Below are 20978 nucleotides of genomic sequence, written 5' to 3'. Positions count from 1 at the left end.
TTAAATTTTCACCAGGTGTGACGCATGTGCAAAGTTTCATGAGTTTTTGAATATGATAAAGCCCCCAAAAAGCCAATTCATTTGCCTGAATAATAATAATAATAATAATAAAAAAAAAAAAAAAAAAAATAATAATAATAAACGAAGCAATTACAATAGGGCCTTCGCACAGTTCGTGCTCGGGCCCTAATTAAAACCGCAAGCGGTGATATCGGGCCCTCGCACTCCCTGCGCGTCGACCCGTGGCGCTCGTCGACCCGTGCCGCACTCGGAGGTCTTGTGATCGTGATGGTGTACAGAAGGTCTGTAGAAAGTTGAATTCTTTTTTAGGAAAAGATATCTTTTGCTCTCGGCATAGACGCAATGGAATATTTGGGGGTGGGGTCACGGCTCCAGCATGCAAAATAGGGCATGGGTCTGATAGACTGTTTTGATCAGGATGATGTCAAGAATGTTGAAACACATTTTCATACATTTCCGAGAAACTAAGTTTGTGGATGCTATACAAAATTTCATTTGCTTCTGTAGGGGGCGCTCTTGCAGCTACGTATAGCCTTGAATCCATAGTTATGGGTTCAGAGTGGCTGTGTACATGAGTGATTACATTTTCAGGCAGATCGGGCAAAGCATGTACGAACACGTGCCCAAACAATTTTGGTCGCCATTGAGAAAAATGAAAGCCAACTTCAATGGCCTGGTGTGACAACACCATTTAATATTTTGTCAAGATTTCCACAATATTTGATGGGCTGTTTGTCTAGATGATCTGGAGCCAATTTGGTCTCACTGGCTGAAATGCCCTAGGAGGAGTTCATTCAAATAGCAGGCCTGAAAATGGCAAAAATTGACACTTTCAATTGAAGATGCTGGACTTCCTGTAGGGTTTGGAGTATGGCTCCAAGAGACTTTTTTGTATGTCTTAGGATGTTACATGAGTGTGCAAAATTTCAGAGCTGTAGATAAAATGTAACTCAGGGGCTAGCTAAAAAACATGGTATATTATGATATTTAAAGCTGCCAGTAGGGGGCGCTCTAACGTTTATGGACTTTATGCATATCAATGTGTTCAGGGCAGGAGGCTTATCAAATAGATGAGGATTTTGTAAGGAATGGTGAAAGATATTTCATGTATTTCAGAGCAAAACTAATTCTGTGGACGGTCATACAAATTTTCATTTGCTTCTGTAGGGGGCGCTATTGCGCCTACAGTCTTGAATCTGTAGTTATGGATTCAGCCTGGGTGTGTACATGAGTGATTAAATTTTCAGCCTGATCAGACAAAGCATGTGCGAACAAATGCACAAACAATTTTGGTGGTGAGGGAGAAAAACGAAGGCCAAATTCAATGGCCTGGTGTGATAAGGCCATTTAATATTTTGTAAAGATTTCCACAATATTTGATGGGCTACTTGTGTAGATGATGTGGAGCAAATTTGGTCTCACTGGGTCAAATGCCCTAGGACAAGTTCGTTCAAATAGCAGGCGTGGAAATGGCAAAAATTGACACCTTCAATTGAAGATGGCCGACTTCCTGTAGGGTTTGGGGTATGGGTCCAAGAGACTTTTTTGTACGTCTTAGGATGTTACATGAGCCTGTACATTTTCATACATGTAGATAAAACGTTGCTCCGGGGCTACTCAAAAAACTTGCTATTTTAAGATATTCCGAGCTGCCACTAGGCGGCGCTCTACCGTTTATGGACTTTTTGCATATGAGTGTGTTCAGGACAGGGTGCTTATCACACCACTGAAGTTTGAGCCAGATTGGGCAAGTTGGGTTTGAGTTACAGCCATTTTTGTGTTCATGGCGAATCATCGAACTTTGCCGTCCCATAAGGGTCACGCCCTTTTGTCAAAAACTCACAGTTTTGAAAACACAGTAAGTCCAACTTCTTAAGGCTTTCCAGGTGAAATTTGAGATGGTTCTGCTAAACCACCTTGGAGCTGGACCTCCAAGTGTAAAATATGACATTTCCTGTTCCCACTAGGTGGCGCTGCGACTGATATTAAATATTGTCATATGTATGTGTTCAGGGGGGCACCCTCATCCTACTGGAGAAGTTTGATGCACATTGGATCATGTAGGTATGAATGAGAGGCAATCAAAATTTCATGGCGAATGATCAAAGTTCAAAGGGGCATAAGGACCCCTCCCCCTTGGCAAAAACTCACCATTTTCGAGATTTAGATTCCCCTGGGGGTGTAGGTTAGACAAACCAAATATGAAGATGATAACGTCTAAAACCTCTGAGTTATTAGAAAAAGTGTGAGGGCTGCAAATCGCCAAATTTGCATAATTAATTCAAAATGGCGGACTTCCTGTTGGGTTTAGGGCATGGCTCCAAGAGGATTTTTTGTGCGCCTGGACATGATATACATGTGTATGAAGTTTCATTCATGTACGTGAAACACAGCGGTGGGGCTCCAGTTTAGGGGGCGCTAGCGAGCCATTTGGGCGCGCCCTTGCCCGAGCCCATTAAAATACTTAAATTTTCACCAGGTGTGACGCATGTGCAAAGTTTCATGAGTTTTTGAATATGATAAAGCCCCCAAAAAGCCAATTCATTTGCCTGAATAATAATAATAATAATAATAATAATAATAATAATAATAATAATAAACGAAGCAATTACAATAGGGCCTTCGCACAGTTCGTGCTCGGGCCCTAATAAAAAAAAAAAAATAAATAATAATTAAAACCGCAAGCGGTGATATCGGGCCCTCGCACTCCGCGCGCGTCGACCTGTGGCGCTCGTCGACCCGTGCCGCACTCGGAGGTTTTGTGATCGTGATGGGTCTCTAGAAAGTTGAATTCTTTTTTGGAAAAGGTATCTTTTGCTCTCGGCATAGACGCAATGGAATATTTGGGGGTGTGGTCACGGCTCCAGCATGCAAAATAGGGCATGGGTCTGATTGACTTTTTTGATGGGCTGTTTGTCTAGATGATGTGGAGCCAATTTGGTCTCACTGGGTGAAATGCCCTAGGAGGAGTTCATTCAAATAGCAGGCCTGAAAATGGCAAAAATTGACACTTTCAATTGAAGATGCTGGACTTCCTGTAGGGTTTGGAGTATGGCTCCAAGAGACTTTTTTGTATGTCTTAGGATGTTACATGAGTGTGCAAAATTTCAGAGCTGTAGATAAAATGTAACTCAGGGGCTAGCTAAAAAACATGGTATATTATGATATTTAAAGCTGCCAGTAGGGGGCGCTCTAACGTTTATGGACTTTATGCATATCAATGTGTTCAGGGCAGGAGGCTTATCAAATAGATGAGGATTTTGTAAGGAATGGTGAAAGATATTTCATGTATTTCAGAGCAAAACTAATTCTGTGGACGGTCATACAAATTTTCATTTGCTTCTGTAGGGGGCGCTATTGCGCCTACAGTCTTGAATCTGTAGTTATGGATTCAGCCTGGGTGTGTACATGAGTGATTAAATTTTCAGCCTGATCAGACAAAGCATGTGCGAACAAGTGCACAAACAATTTTGGTGGTGAGGGAGAAAAACAAAGGCCAAATTTAATGGCCTGGTGTGACAAGGCCGTTTAATATTTTTTAAAGATTTCCACAATATTTGATGGGCTACTTGTGTAGATGATCTGGAGCCAATTTGGTGTCAGTGGGTGAAATGCCCTAGGACGAGTTCGTTCAAATAGCAGGCGTGGAAATCGCAAAAATTGACACCTTCAATTGAAGATGGCCGACTTCCTGTAGGGTTTGGGGTATGGGTCCAAGAGACTTTTTTGTACGTCTTAGTATGCTACACGAGCCTGTACATTTTCATACATGTAGATAAAACGTAGCTCCGGGGCTACTCAAAAAACTTGCTATTTTAAGATATTCCGAGCTGCCACTAGGCGGCGCTCTAACGTTTATGGACTTTATGCATATGAGTGTGTTCAGGACAGGGTGCTTATCACACCACTGAAGTTTGAGCCAGATTGGGCAAGTTGGCTTTGAGTTACAGCCATTTTTGTGTTCATGGCGAATCATCGAACTTTGCCGTCCCATAAGGGTCACGCCCTTTTGTCAAAAAGTCACAGTTTTGAAAACACAGTAAGTCCAACTTCTTAAGGCTTTCCAGGTGAAATTTGAGATGGTTCTGCTAAACCACCTTGGAGCTGGACCTCCAAGTGTAAAATATGACATTTCCTGTTCCCACTAGGTGGCGCTGCGACTGATATTAAATATTGTCATATGTATGTGTTCAGGGGGGCACCCTCATCCTACTGGAGAAGTTTGATGCACATTGGATCATGTAGGTATGAATGAGAGGCAATCAAAATTTCATGGCGAATGATCAAAGTTCAAAGGGGCATAAGGACCCCTCCCCCTTGGCAAAAACTCACCATTTTCGAGATTTAGATTCCCCTGGGGGTGTAGGTTAGACAAACCAAATATGAAGATGATAACATCTAAAACGTCTGAGTTATTAGAAAAAGTGTGAGGGCTGCAAATCGCCAAATTTGCATAATTAATTCAAAATGGCGGACTTCCTGTTGGGTTTAGGGCATGGCTCCAAGAGGATTTTTTGTGCGCCTGGACATGATATACATGTGTATGAAGTTTCATTCATGTACGTGAAACACAGCGGTGGGGCTCCAGTTTAGGGGGCGCTAGCGAGCCATTTGGGCGCGCCCTTGCCCGAGCCCATTAAAATACTTAAATTTTCACCAGGTGTGACGCATGTGCAAAGTTTCATGAGTTTTCGAATATGATAAAGCCCCCAAAAAGCCAATTCATTTGCCTGAATAATAAAAATAATAATAATAATAATAAACGAAGCAATTACAATAGGGCCTTCGCACAGTTCGTGCTCGGGCCCTAATAATAAACGAAGCAATTACAATAGGGCCTTCGCACAGTTCGTGCTCGGGCCCTAACAAGTGAAAACGTACACACTCATCGACGTCATTCTGTCCGCATCACGCACGCTTGTCTGAATAGAAAATGACGCCAGAGCTCACCGAGTGAAGTCTCGCGGAGTAAAAACACCGGCCATTTTTCTCCATTTATAGCACGACACTTTGTGCTGGGGGTAGTGTAACCGAGTGTGTTGCGATTTCACTTTGATAAGCCTACAAGTTTTGGCAAGTTTAATTTTGGTGTCCAAGCAACCAAACTTACAACAAACCGATCACAAACAATGTTTGTGTTGATCGCTGCAAAGTTTGTTCGCTGACATCCCCGTCCGGATAGATGCTTGTCTAAAACTGTCGCACAAATGGAAATGGTGCCTAGCGAGGAGAACCAGTTCGTATCCAAAGAGGTGAGGTTATTATGGCCGTGTCCAGGTCTGAGAGTCAGCCTCTCTGGGCATTAGCTGTCACCTTTGCAGATTATGCAGATTAATGATGTAAAACTTTTTGCAGCACTTTTGAAGTTTGCGATCTTACCTTATCTTTAATAGGCTATCTCTGAGCTGCTAACAGTTAGCCAAAAATGACTTAGGCGGCCTATCATTACACGGCTAACTAACGTACCGGCTAACATCAGTTAGCGGCTAGTTTCGCTGCATTTTAGACGAAGTAAATTTATAGGTAGCAAAGCTTTAGCATAATTACTATTTAGTTTATCAGATTTAGGACTAGGCTTTATGGCCATCGAAACCCCCAATCGTCTCTCTTGTTGCTGATGACATTTTGCTGTCCCGTCAAAAGGAGAGATTTGTCAACATCAGTTAGCTTACTAGCATAACATTAGCTTGTGGGATTTAGCTAGCCAGCGCCGTTAGCTTCGTAAATCTGATCAGTGGCAACAACTCCGGCTAATCTAGGTGTTTTTGAAGTTCACCAACCAAATGCAAATGACTAGCAGGAGTGAAGCAGCGTTGACCCTTTATACTAATTTTACAGATATGTCTACTTTGAACCCTTCTTTGAGTCATTTGCAGGTTGTTTTTCAATAAAACTGCTACTTTTAATGTAAATGTTAATGCTAGCAAGACAGCTAATGTTAGCGAATTTGACTAGCTGCGTGTAGAGATGCGGGTATGTGTAACAGTGTTAGCGGCAATCTCAGAATAAATTGGGGTTTTTTTGGTAACATCCTCGACAACCTCAGTTATTTCTGAAGATAAGTTACTTAGAATTTGTTTAACTGTGTGTTCTGCGTATCTTGGTGCTCCCTTAACGTGCAAAGTCTTATTCTAAACATTAGCAGTGCTGTGTTATTCACACAGGATCAACACGAATCGGCTCGGTCCTCGATAAACAGCCGTGACTGTGGTCAGGGTTGGTTACTGGCATGTTAGCTCACATGTTAACAGGGTCATTTAAAGTAAACATGCTATACTATACTACTGACATGGCGGTCATATTCGTGTGATGTGGTATACCAATATTATGTGGAATATCAGCATTTTTAGAGGCGTATTATTTAATTCATAGCATTCATGTTGCACATACATTAGGCTCAGAGTATTTTGTCAGGCATCTCCTTTACATTAGTAGCTAGTGGAAATGATGGTTTTGATGAGCCAGCCTACCCCTAGTTGTCTTTCAGTTTACATAGTAATACAGCATCTTATGAATTAAAGTCGAGCCTTTCAACGAGAAGGACCTTAGCTTGTCAAGGAGCAATAAAGTAATATTTATTTGTTATCATAGTACTTTGGCACCTGAGGCTTGTACTATGAAGCAGGATTTCTTCTGATCCAGTGTAACTTAAGGGTTAACCCTGGGTTTTCTGTACTATGGTGGTGATTCATTTTCCAACGGTTTATATCACCTTGATAACTTGTGCTGCAAACCTAACCCGCTCTGGAACAGGTTAGGTTCCAGATTTGAGATCAACAGGTATGAAATCACTGCCTACTCAGTTCTCTGGAAAATAGCATCACCATTCACCATTATATGCACAGATAGAAGAAGGGTCTAAATTTTTTAAGAGTGTCTAGTGTCTGTGCGTTTCCCTGTTGATCAGTATTAAATATGAATTCTTAGATACAGGTTTATAACTTTTTTCCATTTGGCTGCAGACAATTTTGTTACCTCGCCCACCAATAGGTGGACGTCAGCAATGGTCCTGTCTGTCTGTAGAGTAGAAAAGCACTATATAAGAACCAGTCTATTTAACCATAGTTTCATCTTTCTTCGTAAAATCAGCTGTTCTGCTGCCAGTACACTTACCTGTGGACAGTTTTGCAGAGGAAACCCTAAATTAACTTGGCGAGCCGATAACCAGTTTTGTGTGTCCACTTACTGCTAATGTTATGGGAATCTAGATAACAGAATGCCACCCTGGGCATGTGGAGCTTGCTTTGTAGTACAGAACCCTGGTCTGTATTAGATAAGTCAGATAGTAGAAATGTTGACATTATAACCTCCATTGTTTATAAACAGGGCGGTCATTTTGCATCTAAAGACAGAAAACTGCATCCTCTCCAGAAGAATATTAAGATATATTTGAGATGTATGGTGAACTGTTGTGGTGAAGGTAATGCAAACTGCAGCTGGGGGTGAGAATAGGAGGAAGCTGAGGTGGGATATTCTGGGATACCGGAAGTCACAGGAAACTCTCTGTTTATACCTTGGTTCCAATTAAATGAAACACCAGTGAGGAGAGAAACTTAATAAACTCATTCTTGTAATAACACTCACATGCAGCTCTACATCAGCTGTGGGAAGTGTTTACAGAATGGCTTGGGGTTTTTAATACTTCTGCTGTGTAGACTTATAATAACAAGAACCATTATCTCATCAATGCCTCTACCTCTAAAATAAGCAGCCAAGTAGGTATAACATATTAGGGCTGCAACTATCAATTATTTTAGTAATTGAATGTTCTATTGATTATTCCATCGATTACTTGAGTAATCTGATAAATACTTTTTTCATATTAACAGTTTATCTGCATGTTTTAACTTCCGTACTGCAGTTTTTTGCTGTGTGAAACGAACAGCGGTGGATGGAGCAGCTACAAAGTTCTCTTTTCTTTACTTGCTGATCAGGTGATTTTTAGAATCTGAGGGTTTTTTTTCTAATGGACTCGACACACGGGTAGCGACAAACGACAGCGACAAATGGGCCGCATCGCCACTGGGGTGAAACCGAACACGGAAGGTGATAGCAACGGCAGCATTGCGAATCGCGCTTTCACCTACAAGAAATGTGATTGGTTATGAAACTGGAGGGATTTAGACATTTTCAAAGCAGTCCGTGTCAGACACGGCAATAAAGATGAGGAGTCAAAAGATTTTATTGGAACTGACAGAAATCTTGCTGTTAAGTCTCCTCTACAAAAGAAAAAGACAACCGTGGGTTCATCCTATATTAGCACAATAGTCCTCTCTATCCGTCTATTGCGCTAACACGTTCCCATACGGCTGCCTTTTGCATGTAACTCGATAATCACTGCGTGAAGTGTCATATAATATAGGAAAGTCAAACACAGCTAAAACGATGCTTTCCTTCGTGCTGAAAGTGGTTGCAGACTGCAGCGTGTAGCATACTCTCCGCTCATTGGTCAGTCAACGAAACCCTCGCCGAGTGGTTTAGTGCCACGCGACAGCGACAGAAGTAGAACATTTTTCAACTTTGTTGTATCCCGTCGCATGTGCACGTCTACGTGTACGAGCTCGAAATTTCACATGCACGAATGTCGCTTAGCTGCTTAGCTGGATGAGGGCAAGCGATTGTCGCCTCATCGCAGCTAAGGTGTCTGGCAAAACACACACTCAGCAAACTTCACCAGATAAAATCTTTTCACGCCTCACGCAAAGCGAGGTCCAAGGGTGGGTGGGTGGATGGGGTCTATGTACACAAAAAAATTTTGCTAGTCGCTATACCAGTGGTTCCCAAAGTCGAGAATGCTGCGGCCCACTTTAAAACCAACAAATCCCATGGGGCCTGGTCGTACCATAGTGCTGGCCTTCAAAACTTTCCTGGCTAGAAGCTTGTCTTAACTCTCATCAAAATACAAGAGTAAGTGATGCATTCCCTTGAAAATTTGGTTCAAATAACAAACAACACAGGTGTGTAACGTCTGTTAACATTATTTCCTTGTTCTGCCCTGAGAATTAATCTTATGTTCAACATTTTTTCTTCATGACTTTTCTCCCAGGTCGTTTGCACCCCACCTGTCATAATCCTGCGCAGTGGGGTGCCGCCCACAGTTTGAGAAACACTGAGTTAATTGATGAGTAGACAACCAAGTAAGGCGGCTCGATTATGGAAAAAAAAAGTCATAATCATGATTATTTATACTATAAATGAATAGATAAATAAATAGAAAGGTAATGCCAGTAATCATACTAGGAAGGAACTGGACAAAGTTATTTAGACCAATTAAATTAGCTCGCAATTTAGTGCCACAGCATACTGACAGATTCTGTACATGTACTCAAAAGGTTTGGTATTAGCATTGGTAGGGACTTAAGTCCAATCGGTTTCCAGGGGCGGGGCAATCAGGGTCCAGTGCTGTGCTAATTACACCCGCAGAGCGAATATTGGTAGGAACATCTCCCTGCCGTTCCTTGCTAATCATGCCCCGTGATTGATAGAGACATAACAGAAGTTACTTGATATTTCTCAGGAGGTGCAGGTCAGGTTACGGCGGTGATTTTCCGTTCGATAATTAATGGTAATTAACACGTAATGCACCTGCACGAGTGTAAGTGCAGGCAACATCGCTGACCACTTGTAGGTTACATTGTAGGCCTCACAAAGGTTCAAGGTTGAGAATAAATCAGGGCTAAGAGTATACAGAGTGTAATGGGACAAAATCATTTTAATAATCGTTTTTTGTTGATTACACTGTTTTTGTGATTGCTTGGAGCCAAAATTGAAATTGAAATCAAATTTTGATTAATTGCACAGCCCTACAACCAGGCCTATTTTATTTTATTTTATTTTTTTCATGTGGTTCTCAAATATGATTTATAAATTGACAATTGACATAGCAGTTGACATTTTTAGCACCAGTTGAACAGGAATTGCAACTAGGAACTTTGTTCAGCAGATTGCTCATGTATTTGGCCACCGTACCAGAATATATTTCTAGTGAGATTAATAGAATGCCTTTATTGTCATTATACAGGATGTACAATGAGATTGGAGGGTAAATGTTTATTGGCATCACCTTATGAGTTTTCCACCCTTCTCAAGCATGAGTGCCCCCCCCCCCCCCCCCCCCCATGGATCATTGCTAATTTCTTTTGGACACTGTTCTCTATCTAATTTTATGAATGGTTACTTGTTAAAGCATTAGGTTTAGCTGGCAAATGTGCAGTCTACTAGAAATGTGCATTTGAACTCAAACATTTATTATTATTTTATTTCAGTATGCACTTTTTTAAATGTAACCTACAGTTTTAGTTAAACTGAATTAGTACTTGTTTATGGGTAGCAATATTTCTCAACATGATGGTTTCATTTTTGTGCCATTAAAATATTTCTGTAATACGCCACCTGTGTTATGCAGTACCTGTGGCTTCATGTCAGCACCTTGTGATTATATCCATGGTAAAAATAACCTTTAATCTCATAATACACTTGTGTGTTGTCAGCTGCAGCAGCTTCTTTATAGGAACTGTCAGTCACATTTTCATAAGATCACAAACACAAAAAGGCTGCAAAAACTGCAATTACTTGCATATGATTATATTTTCATCAGTCAAGAGGTTTGCTGGTTTCAGATTAGCAGAAAACTGATTAGTAGGCTTCAAAATCAGCTTAATTTAATATTTTTTCAATTTTAATAGATAGGCATCTTGTATCTTAATTTATTTATCTGTGTTTTAAGTTGTTCTTCACCTTCCAACTTTTTCCACATGTTATCAGGGTGTGTTTTGGAGTTGCAGACAGAGTATTTTTGATGAAATGAAGAGGATTTCTCAGGTGTGTTTGAAACAGGAGAGTATGAGCACAAGAACGCATGGTGGTAAATGGATGCATGAAGCAGCACTCATGATGGCCATCATACCCAAGCAAAGCTCAAAGCATGTTCTTCAACTAGAAAGCAGCTTCAACAAGAACCACGTTTATGAGTAATCAAAGAGACAGGGAATTAAATAATGACTATCAGAAGAAGAATTTATTAGCTTTGTACTCATTTAAAGAAATGAGTGATTTGTCCCCAACTGGGAACACTACATACTAGAGCAGTCACAAAGCAAACTGTGAGGAGTGTTTAGTTGAAGTGTCTTGCTGCCTCTTGAAACTCCTGTTTCATCTGATAGACATTCTTTTTTGGTTTAAAATAAAGCATGAGTCAGCAATTGCATGGCATGTTGTTAAAACAGATGGAGAATTTAGGCAAAATCTTACAAGTGGTTGTTATGTTGACCAAAGACCAACAGTTGTCCAGCTTATCCAGTTGTGTAGTAAAGTTTTGTGATGTTTCAGTGTAGGAAATGTCCATTAGTCATGTATTGTACACCCTATTTGAAAAGAGGTTTCAGTAAAGCAGTTTCAGTATGGTAATTTATGCTGAAGAACCACAGTTGTAGAAAGAGAATCTCAGCTATGTTTGCAAGGCTGTCATATTTGAAATCAAGCTTCTGCATTTCTGCCACATCAGTTTTGTTATTTATAATTGTGTGAAAATCATCCAATCAACCATGAAATGTATTGAGGAAAAAAAAAAAGAAATAAACAATTTTTTTTTTTTTTTAATTTAAAGTTTACCTCTGAATGCTTTCTATTGTGTCGGGCTGTGGCCAAGGGTGGTGGCCGTAGCAGACTGATCCCCAACTATTGAGGCTGGCAGTTGGGACATAGGACATTACCTCTTTGGTGGGGAAGCAGCCTTTGCTAGTACATGAGGTTGAGAGATACTGGCTAGATATAGTCAGGCTCACCTCTAGAAATGGTCTAGCCTCTGGTACCAGTCTCCTGGGGAAGGGATGTACTCTATTCTAGTCTGGCACTCCCGCATCCGGCAAAACTTCAACAGCATTCTGAGGGAGGCTGAGGACATTGAGTCCAGTTTTGGGGTCGGTATACCTTAGTATGTCAGTAATATTATGTTGCATATTGAGTATGCAACGTAATTTTAATAATGATGTCACTGGTAGCGTGTACAACCACCCAAAACATGTAAGTGATTTGTCCCTTGTTCATATGTTATTGGCCTAATTAGCTCGTGACTTCTGACTCATTTTGCCAAATTGGGTCACATATGCTGAAATCCCGCATTCTCTACCACGGCATAAGGTTGTATATCTTTAGCTAAGAAACTTCCCAGTACTTTTGTTATGGCTTTTAGCCAATCTGACTTTTCACAGAGAAGCTGTTTAAAAGCTGCAGGGAGTAGAAGTTGTTCTTTCCTACCCGAGTCTCTTTTCCTTGCGGTGTCAATTGACACATTGGGGTGATGTCTCTGTGGGTGAGCCAACATATTGGACATGTTGCTGCTAGCATAAGCGACATTTTATCCATCACTTTCTTACCACCGTCATCATGTGTAGCACTAAATCCAAAATGGTCCCACACAACAGACCGAAACGATGCTGCTAGTGATGGGAGGAGTTTGGTGAGGCCATGGAAAAAGACTTTCTGACTGCCTCAAAGCAATTTTGGTAAACTGTCAGGGGAATTGGGAGGGGGAAGCAGTGCTCTAGTCACGTATAGTATGGGTGGGGTGCTGCTGACTTCAACTAAGGAAGTCAGGCGGTGGAAGGAATACTTCTGTAGTGGAAGCAGAGTCCGGGGACGGAGGGGACAACTCGCCTATCACTCTGGGTGAGGTCACTGAGGTAGTTAAACAACTCCTTGGTGACAGGTTTCCTGCTGTGGATGATTACCACACCTCAGATCACACAGTAATCAGAGAAGGTGCCTCTCGATAGGCAGGTTAGGGTGGTGGTTCGCATCTTTAACCCTCTAACACCTGGCGATCGCCGCTGAAGCACCTGGTATCTGCCCTTACTTGCCGTGAACAGCTGGTCGGCCCTGAGCGCATCACCGCTGAGACGTCAAATCAAACATAGTTTGAATTACTGTAATTACGTTGGTCCTATCGGAAAAATTCAAATGGTATCTGAAAGCTGAGAAATTGCGCCTCACAACTGCTATGGGTTTATTACAGTAATTGTTGGTGGAAGTCCGCGAATGGCGGGACATCTGAAGTACGTTCTGTCACTACGGGTTTGGTATTAAAGGGTTAAGAAGGGGGACCAGAGGGTGTGCTTCAACTATTCGGGGATCAGACTCCTTAGCTTTCTTCGTCCTCCTCGATCCGTTAGTTGATCTGCGGATTCAGGAGGAACATTGAAGTCCTGGTCATGGAACGCTGGACCAACTTAGGCTGCTGGCCCTGCGCAGGTTGTCAAGTACACCCAACAGCCAGTAATGATCCTAACGCAGGTTAACCTACAGCAGGGGTGTCCAAACTTGCGGCCCTGCCCACTTCCAGTCTGCGAATTGATGTCAAAAATAACATACAATTTGGCCCTTTAAGTTACTTTTTTGACATAAGGTGATAATGGGGTGATATATAGATACTGATTTTGTTGCGCAAAAATAAAGTCTGCACACCAGAGAAGCTCCTGGAAGAAAATTTATTAACAAAGCCTCGAGGAAGTAACGTTTCAGGCACAGCTGCCCTTTTTCAGACTTAATCACAGGTTGCAACAAACATTTTATATACCCGCCCACTCATTGTAAGGTCATGTGGTTAAGAGTGCCTATTGTCCAAATAAGGAAAGGTATGAAATTATGGCATCTAATCATACGCATGTCAGAAATCGAGAAAGTAGTCAAGGCAAAAAAAAAATATATACACAATTATATTCCCCAAAAATGCCAATAAAACCAAGATGAGTGAATTGCAAGTCAACAAGGCAATATCAGTGTTAATTTCGTTGACGAAATATTTTCGTCATAGTTTTCGCCGACTCTTTCTTCCATGACGAAAACGAGATGATAACTAAATTTAAAACCACCTGAAAGGTTAAAAACGATGATGAAATTAATTAACACATTCGTCTTGACGAAAGTGTTAAGAAGATAAGAAGTTAAGAAGATTAATTTACACTTTCGGAAATGGTTTCGTCTTGACGAATCATCATCGTTTTTATCCTTTTAGGTGGTTTTAATTTAGTAATCACCTCGTTTTTGTCGTGAAAAAAGGGTCTTTGACGAAAACTATGACGAAAATATTTCGTCAACGAAATTAACACTGGGCAATATAATAATGAACATAAATATAAACAAGAACAGTGAAAATGGAATGCCAACGGTTATATAATAATAGAATAGAAAAACACCCAATAAATAAGATAAGCAATATAAAAAAATGGCATAAGCAATACATTAAAACAGGAGTGGCAAAAAAACTCAAGGACAATGAGAGAATAAATAGGAATTATAAAAAAGGTCTCAGATCAAAATCTTCATTAAGTCCACGAGGAGCAAGTGTATTTAAAGTATAAATCCAATAGACTTCTCTCTTCAAAAGAAGAGTAGTCACATCTCCACCCCGATGATGTGGTTTAATGGTTTCAATGCCACAATAATGGAGGGTAGAAACATGAGAAGCAACAGAACTTTTTGTATCATTATTTTGAATGTTGGAACAATGTTCACCAATTCTAGTTTTTAAAGGTCTCGTAGTTTTGCCCACATATGCTAAGCCACATGGTCATTTGAGCAGATAAATAACATTACTGGTCTGGCAAGTGATAACACCTCTAATATTAAAAGGTTTGCCTGACCGAGGATGGTTAAATGTTTTAGTTTTGTGTGTAAAATTGCGCTGTGTACAGTGTCCACAATGGTAATTGCCTGATGGAATCAAGTTTAAAAAATGGGTGGTCTTTTATAAACTATGCGGGGAACTGATTTTGTTCTCATGAATCTCATTAGAAGAGGATTATTTTGTAAAATTTATTTTCTGAGGAATGTTTTTTTTTCCTCAATTTTTGGCCACAGCTGCTTTTATTCACAGTAGTAAAGGGGAAGACACGCGGGCAAACTGGCGACAGGCCGGGACTCGAACCTGCACTGCAACACAACATATGCATGTGGTCGCCAGCTTCACCACTATGCCACCCGGGCGCCCGTCATCATTTTTTTTTTAACGCAATTTTCCTTTGTTTTCTACCATTATTCCCACCTAATGACCCACCCTGGTTAGTTTAATGCATTTTTCTTTTGGTTTAGGTTTGAAACATTGGGAAATACTGGTGTCTTTGTATCTTGTGTTGGCACATAACCAGCCTGAATGTGTTTAAGATGCATCACGTTATATCCTGAAGTCGTTCTGTTCAAGTGATGGTGGTAAACATTGCAATATCCTGCAGACAAACAGTCTGTAATAGTACCACTTGTATTACTCAAAGAACCAGCAGATTTTTAATTAAATATTTTCTTTGTTCCTTGACATGTCCTTGATAATTTTCACCATACCTGGATCACACTATATTGTGTGATCCAGGTATCACACTATATTGTGATCCAGGTGTTAGGAAAATAAATGTTTGAAATCCTTTGAAAATCCACAGCAGGTGCTTTGGCTGTGTTTGAAAAATTCATATTATGCATGAAATTACAACCAGCATTCCGCCCAGCACTAACTGGCAGGTTGTTAATGACATTCATAACACAGCTTTAACAGTTTAATTTTAATATTTAACTCGCCATTAACAGACTAACAAAATGAGCAAGTAAATCATCTTCGTGTTTTTCCTTTATTGACTTGCAGATCCAAAATGCAGCTGAGGAGCCCAGAGTGCTGTGTATAATTCAGGACATCACCAGTGCGAAGACGGTCAACGAGCGGCTGACCCTCAACCTGCCTGCTTCCACCACCCTCTCCAAACTTTATGAAGATGTTGCCCACAAAGCAGGATATGCAAATGGCTCCTTTGGACTTGCCTGGGGAAATACACCAGACATGGTTAGTAATTAGTCATTCTAGACTTAACTTTTAAGGGTACCCATGTGTGGCATTCCCTTTTTTCCCCACAGAAATCTGCACAGCTTTTGTGGTATTTGTGAAGTTCTGCGATTGCTTGCTATCAAAGGGTTAAGTCTTTGTTAAATGTGTGTTACAGTGATAGAGTAAGCTTTTCATGGCAAAGGGTGTTTCTTGGGGTTAATGTTTGTTGAAATCAGTTGTAGGGCTTTTCAGTCCTGCTTAAAGGTACAGTGTGTAAAATCCTACCACTATGGAGTTTGATATGATTCGGTGAAGCTCACTTCTGTCTGACTGGGATACTGAGGTGAGTTGTTGAGGACATCCTGAACTTTTCTGTTGGTAAGGGCTACTATTAGCTGGCGTTAGTGAAACTTTCTTTGAAGTGGATTTAACAGTGTTGGACTCGGACACTTAAACCGCTTTTCCACCGACGGGGTGCCGGTTCCCGTGCTGTTCCCAAAAGAACCATCGAAAAGCTTAGGAATGGGCCGCGTTTCCACCACGCTTGTGAACCACGCTTGTGAACCGCTCCTTTCCGTATGAGTGTGGGCGGTCCTCATCTGGACACGGAAACCCTGGAGCGCAAACGTGGGAGAACACGCTCCCCTTTCTTGTGCCATGAAAATCGCTTTGCTTTTCTCAAGTAATACACATGTAATATGGTAGAAAAGTTTATGTTGAGACAGCAAAGTCACACCCTTCTCCCGCTTTCATCATGCGTTCTTGGTTCCAGACCAGCTAGCTTGCTAGCTTGAACCCGTTTTTTGGCCGAGCTTTTTTTTTTTTATTATTATTTTATTTTTTTTTTTTTTAAGGACACTTGAGCCCAACATTATCTGTCATACTGTGAGCTTATAACCAGCTGTCGTCATTGTTTAACTGGCTCGTTGTCAGCTGTCCGAATACAGCTTGCACAAACCGGTGCCCACTCCTGTGTGTTTTTAATGGATTCAGTCTAAGTTTATGAGAACGCATCAGTTTGTTTCATTAGTAATTACACACTAATGAATGTATATTTATAAGTGCAACATTCTTTTTTCTATTAAGTAACCTAAAAGAAATCGCTTAGTGTTTAAACAAAAACATGCTTGAATTTACCAAATCTGACAAGAAAATCTTGGCATTTGCATAATAGCTTAGGGATTAAGTTGGAGCAAATATGTTTAATTATGAGGCCAGATATGACAGTAACTGCACTTCGAATGTTTTTTTTTTGTGTATACTAACTGACTGTTCATCTCATCTTCTCAGAGCTGTTTAGCATCTTTTAGCTCTTTGTCTTGGTTTTATTACTGATATGATTTTGGGCCTTTTCACACCTGTAGTTGGTTGATTCTGATGCAAACCAGTTGATGAGTTTGTAAACTTGTATCTTTTTCCCGTAGTTTGGCTTATTTTCACGTAGAACTTCAGGTAAACTCCAGGCAAACCAAAAAAAAAAAAAAAAAGAGCATTCAGTCTGCTTATTTACCAGATGTGTCTGGGACAGGAGCCACAAAAAGTAAATACAGGAATAAGGAGAGTGTTCTGTACTTGTTTGTTTATTCTGCATGTCTGTGGTACTCTGGTGCATCTCGGAATGCAGAGCATACCTGGCTATGGGAAGGTGTTTAGCTCAAACCTGCTGTGTACACCTGGTAGTTCAGTACACACTCAAGTGCGATTGCTATGTTCACATCTGCACAGCTAACTGCACCAACCAGGAAAATGAACCAGAGTTCAGTTTAAACAGACTAAACAGTGCTGGTATGAAAACACCTTTAGTGTCTCTCCTCTCATTAAATGTTAGTGTTGTACCCCAATCAGGATTTTCAGCCAGTGAAATGACAAATTGCCATTTGTCATGTGTCCAGGAACGGCTATAATGAATCAGGTACAAAGTTAGGCAGTTGTGCAACATGCAGAAAACTGGTGTGTCACTGAAGTTTTTTGTTGTTTTTTCGTGCTACCCCCCAGCTGGCCAAAAAGACAATATTTAGTGCAGGTTTAAGGTAATTTGGTTTTAGCTGAGTTTGAGCATTTCTGGTGAACTCTGCTGTGATTTATAATAATGGCTCGCAGCTCAGGTTTATAGTTTGTTCACTCATGCTTAACTTGAGACATAGCGTAGTCCCTTCACCTTCTATATTGGAAGGGCAGTACCACTGTATCAGCTGATAACAGGTTTTTGTACTCTATCTGTGTGCAAAAAAATAGATTTTACAGCTGCTATGAAAAAAGAACACATAAAAATAGTGTTGCTAAAGAACAGAACTCCTATACAGCTGAATTTCTTAATATGCTTAATCAGTGTTGAGTTTGTTCTGCTGGATCTGTGTGTACACATTATTCCCTTTTCTTAGATGAGCCCATGCTAATCCTGTTGCTGACCCAGGCCAAAGCCCAGGTGCTGCCTGTTGTTATCTCACTGAGTAGGTCAGTGGATTAAGCTACTGCATGTTCCCACTGCAGCACTTTGCTTGCTCATCCTCAGCTTGGCCTGGAGAAAGCGAGGTAGCGTCCTTCACATGTTTGCTTCAGACTGCTTTTTTTGTACACAATAATACATGGAATTAGCTGAAAATGAATTCAGTAGGAGTCTAGGTCTTCTGGTGAGTTCATCCACTTTATAGTTTGTAAACTGTTAGAGCAGCCATCTGCTTTTGACCAGCCATTTGAAGCAGATTACTGCCCGCTCTTAGCTTGGTTCTGCTTGAGTTTTCTTTCTCATAAAAGGAACATTTTCCACTCTGCTGCATACTTAAAGGGAGTAGTTGGGTTGGTCTTTATAATATTGTAAGGTCTTTTTATATATGGTGGACTGAGCTGACTCAAAGTAAATAACAAATGAATTTTTTAAAATTCCATCTGTTTGCTGCTGTCCAGGCATTATTGACCTCTATAAAACTTGTCTGTTCATTTTACATTTGTATGTTTTCCCTAGGTACCGCTGGACTATAGCAGTGAGATGTCTCTTTCAGATTCTGGGTTTGAACCTGGTGGTAAGAGGAACTTCCTCCACCTTACAGACAAAGATGGAGAGCAGCCCCAGATTGCATCGGTGAGGGTTTAAAAAATTACTCCTCATTTTTTTTGAATAATCTTTAAAAAAAAAAAGTTATTTGCTGAAAAGTCAACTAAAGTGGCAAATGTTCTGTTCGGAAACAAAAGATATGTTATTACAAGACATGTTTGTATTCATAGGATGAGTCAGGAGCAGCAGATAGCAGTGGACTAGGTGATAGTTCCCAGGAACGATTTATTGGACCCCTACTGAGAGACGGCACTCCTGGCTGTAGTGGTGACTATAGCAGTCCATCATACTCCTACTCGTCCATCCTTAGCAAATCTGAGACAGGTGAAATTTGGTTATCTGCTGAATATGTGACATTTTTCCTTTTACACATGTCCAACCGATCACTTACTTCTTGTCTCTTGCTGCCATTACAGGTTATGTGGGCTTGGTCAACCAAGCAATGACCTGCTATCTGAACAGTCTTTTGCAAACACTGTTCATGACCCCAGAGTTTAGAAATGCACTTTACAAGTAAGAACTTACAATTACAGATGTTTTTGTGAAGATTTACCTGTGAAATGTCATATATTTTGAATTTTCATATAACTTCTGTCCAACTTCAGCTGGGAGTTTGAGGAGTTGGAGGAGGATCCTGTCACCAGTATTCCCTACCAGCTGCAAAGGCTGTTTGTTCTGTTGCAAACTAGTAAGAAACGGGCAATTGAGACCACTGATGTGACACGAAGCTTTGGCTGGGACAGCAGTGAGGGTATGTACTTGCCTTTTAGGAATCTCACATGGCTGGTTTGCATGTTCATGAAAGACAAGACCATGTGCCTCTGTGTTTGTACACTTAATGATACTTTTTTTGTGCTTTTGGTTTTAGCTTGGCAGCAACATGACGTCCAGGAACTATGCAGGGTCATGTTCGATGCCCTGGAGCAGAAGTGGAAGCAGACAGAGCAGGTAAAAGAGAACAAGTAGTTTTCTCAGACTGTTAACAACAAAAAAAATCTGCAGCCACACTCAGGCGCCCTTTAGAATGGAAACAAAAGGCCTACTGTGGAAAAAGTGAAATGTGCCAGTAAGCCCAGGGGGTTAGCTGTTTCTTATCTCGGGAGTGGGTTATAAACTGCAAACACTTAGTCCAGTGTGTGAATGTGCTGCCATGTGGTCTGTATACGCAAGCATAAGTGCATGTGAATGCCATTTAAAAATAAACTCCTACTACTACTTAGCTAGTAATAGGATAAGTAAACTGTAAACTAACTTTTTCTTTCAAACTCCAGATGATGTGGAGATGTCTTTAAGTGGTAAAGTGCAATTTTTATATTCATAGATTTATAGAGCTGTGAAAACAGTTGTTCTGTTGTTTCTCCAGTCTCCAGGTGAACCAAGTTCAGTCATGGCATCCCAGCAAGGTTATTACAGTAAATGAAACTAAAAACTAGAACCATGTGTGAAAACAAATTTTAATCTATTGAAATAAAAATTAAAATTAGAATTCAAAAATAAAGTAAAATTATATTTTGTACTGAAATGAAATGATGAAAATGGGGAAAAAAGGTTTAGCCTTTATCAGGGCAGCCAGAAAAGGGTGGACTGGCCATGGTGGGTCGGGGAGGGATTTGCTGCCCCAAGTGGAGTATTTTGGGATTGTGTTCTTGAGTGAGGTGAGAGTGTCACATGAGATTGGCAGACAGATTGGTGTGGTATCTGTCATGATGTGGAGTCTTCACCACAACATGTTGTGGTGAAGAGAGGGCTGAGCGGCAAAGCTGTCGATTTTACCGCTTGATCTGCACTTCTACCTTAACCCTATAGGGTGAGGAACTCAGTCATTTGAGAGGAACTCGGAGTAGAATCGCTGCTTCTCCACATTGAAAGGACCCAATTGAGGTGGTTAGGGCATCGGACTAGGATGCATCCGGGGTACGGAGGGCCTTGCCCAGGGAGCAAGAGGTCTGGGTGTCTTTTCTTAAGCTGCTACTCCCTGCAGCCCGGGAAAATTTGTAAAAGCAGCACGATGAGGTTGTGTTGAATTAGTTTAACAAGACAGGGATGTCTGTGTGACTGTTTTATTATAATTATATTATTGTATTGTTTTCCTGTTCAATA

General features: G+C 40.8%; 1 protein-coding gene across 4 annotated transcripts in view; it reads left to right on the top strand.

Annotated features, from left to right (window-relative positions):
* The first annotated feature begins 4914 nt into the window (after nucleotides 1–4914).
* Nucleotides 4915–20978, top strand: part of usp47 (ubiquitin specific peptidase 47) — a 29601-nt gene continuing 13537 nt past the window's right edge. Inside the window, exons 1-7 of one of the 4 annotated variants that reach the window (XM_030726233.1) lie at nucleotides 4915–5273; nucleotides 15650–15844; nucleotides 18789–18905; nucleotides 19049–19202; nucleotides 19295–19391; nucleotides 19484–19629; nucleotides 19747–19826. In XM_030726233.1, the coding sequence (XP_030582093.1) occupies nucleotides 5229–5273; nucleotides 15650–15844; nucleotides 18789–18905; nucleotides 19049–19202; nucleotides 19295–19391; nucleotides 19484–19629; nucleotides 19747–19826 (834 nt within the window). In that variant the 5' untranslated portion in view covers nucleotides 4915–5228. Of the gene's footprint in view, nucleotides 5274–15649; nucleotides 15845–18285; nucleotides 18457–18788; nucleotides 18906–19048; nucleotides 19203–19294; nucleotides 19392–19483; nucleotides 19630–19746; nucleotides 19827–20978 lie in introns of those variants that run through there. The other 3 variants (XM_030726232.1, XM_030726234.1, XM_030726235.1) reach the window with 3 other exon arrangements.

This window comes from Archocentrus centrarchus, chromosome 3 (assembly GCF_007364275.1).
Source record: "Archocentrus centrarchus isolate MPI-CPG fArcCen1 chromosome 3, fArcCen1, whole genome shotgun sequence".
NCBI classification, from domain to species: domain Eukaryota; kingdom Metazoa; phylum Chordata; class Actinopteri; order Cichliformes; family Cichlidae; genus Archocentrus; species Archocentrus centrarchus.
This window is presented reverse-complemented; position numbering and strand designations above follow the sequence as displayed.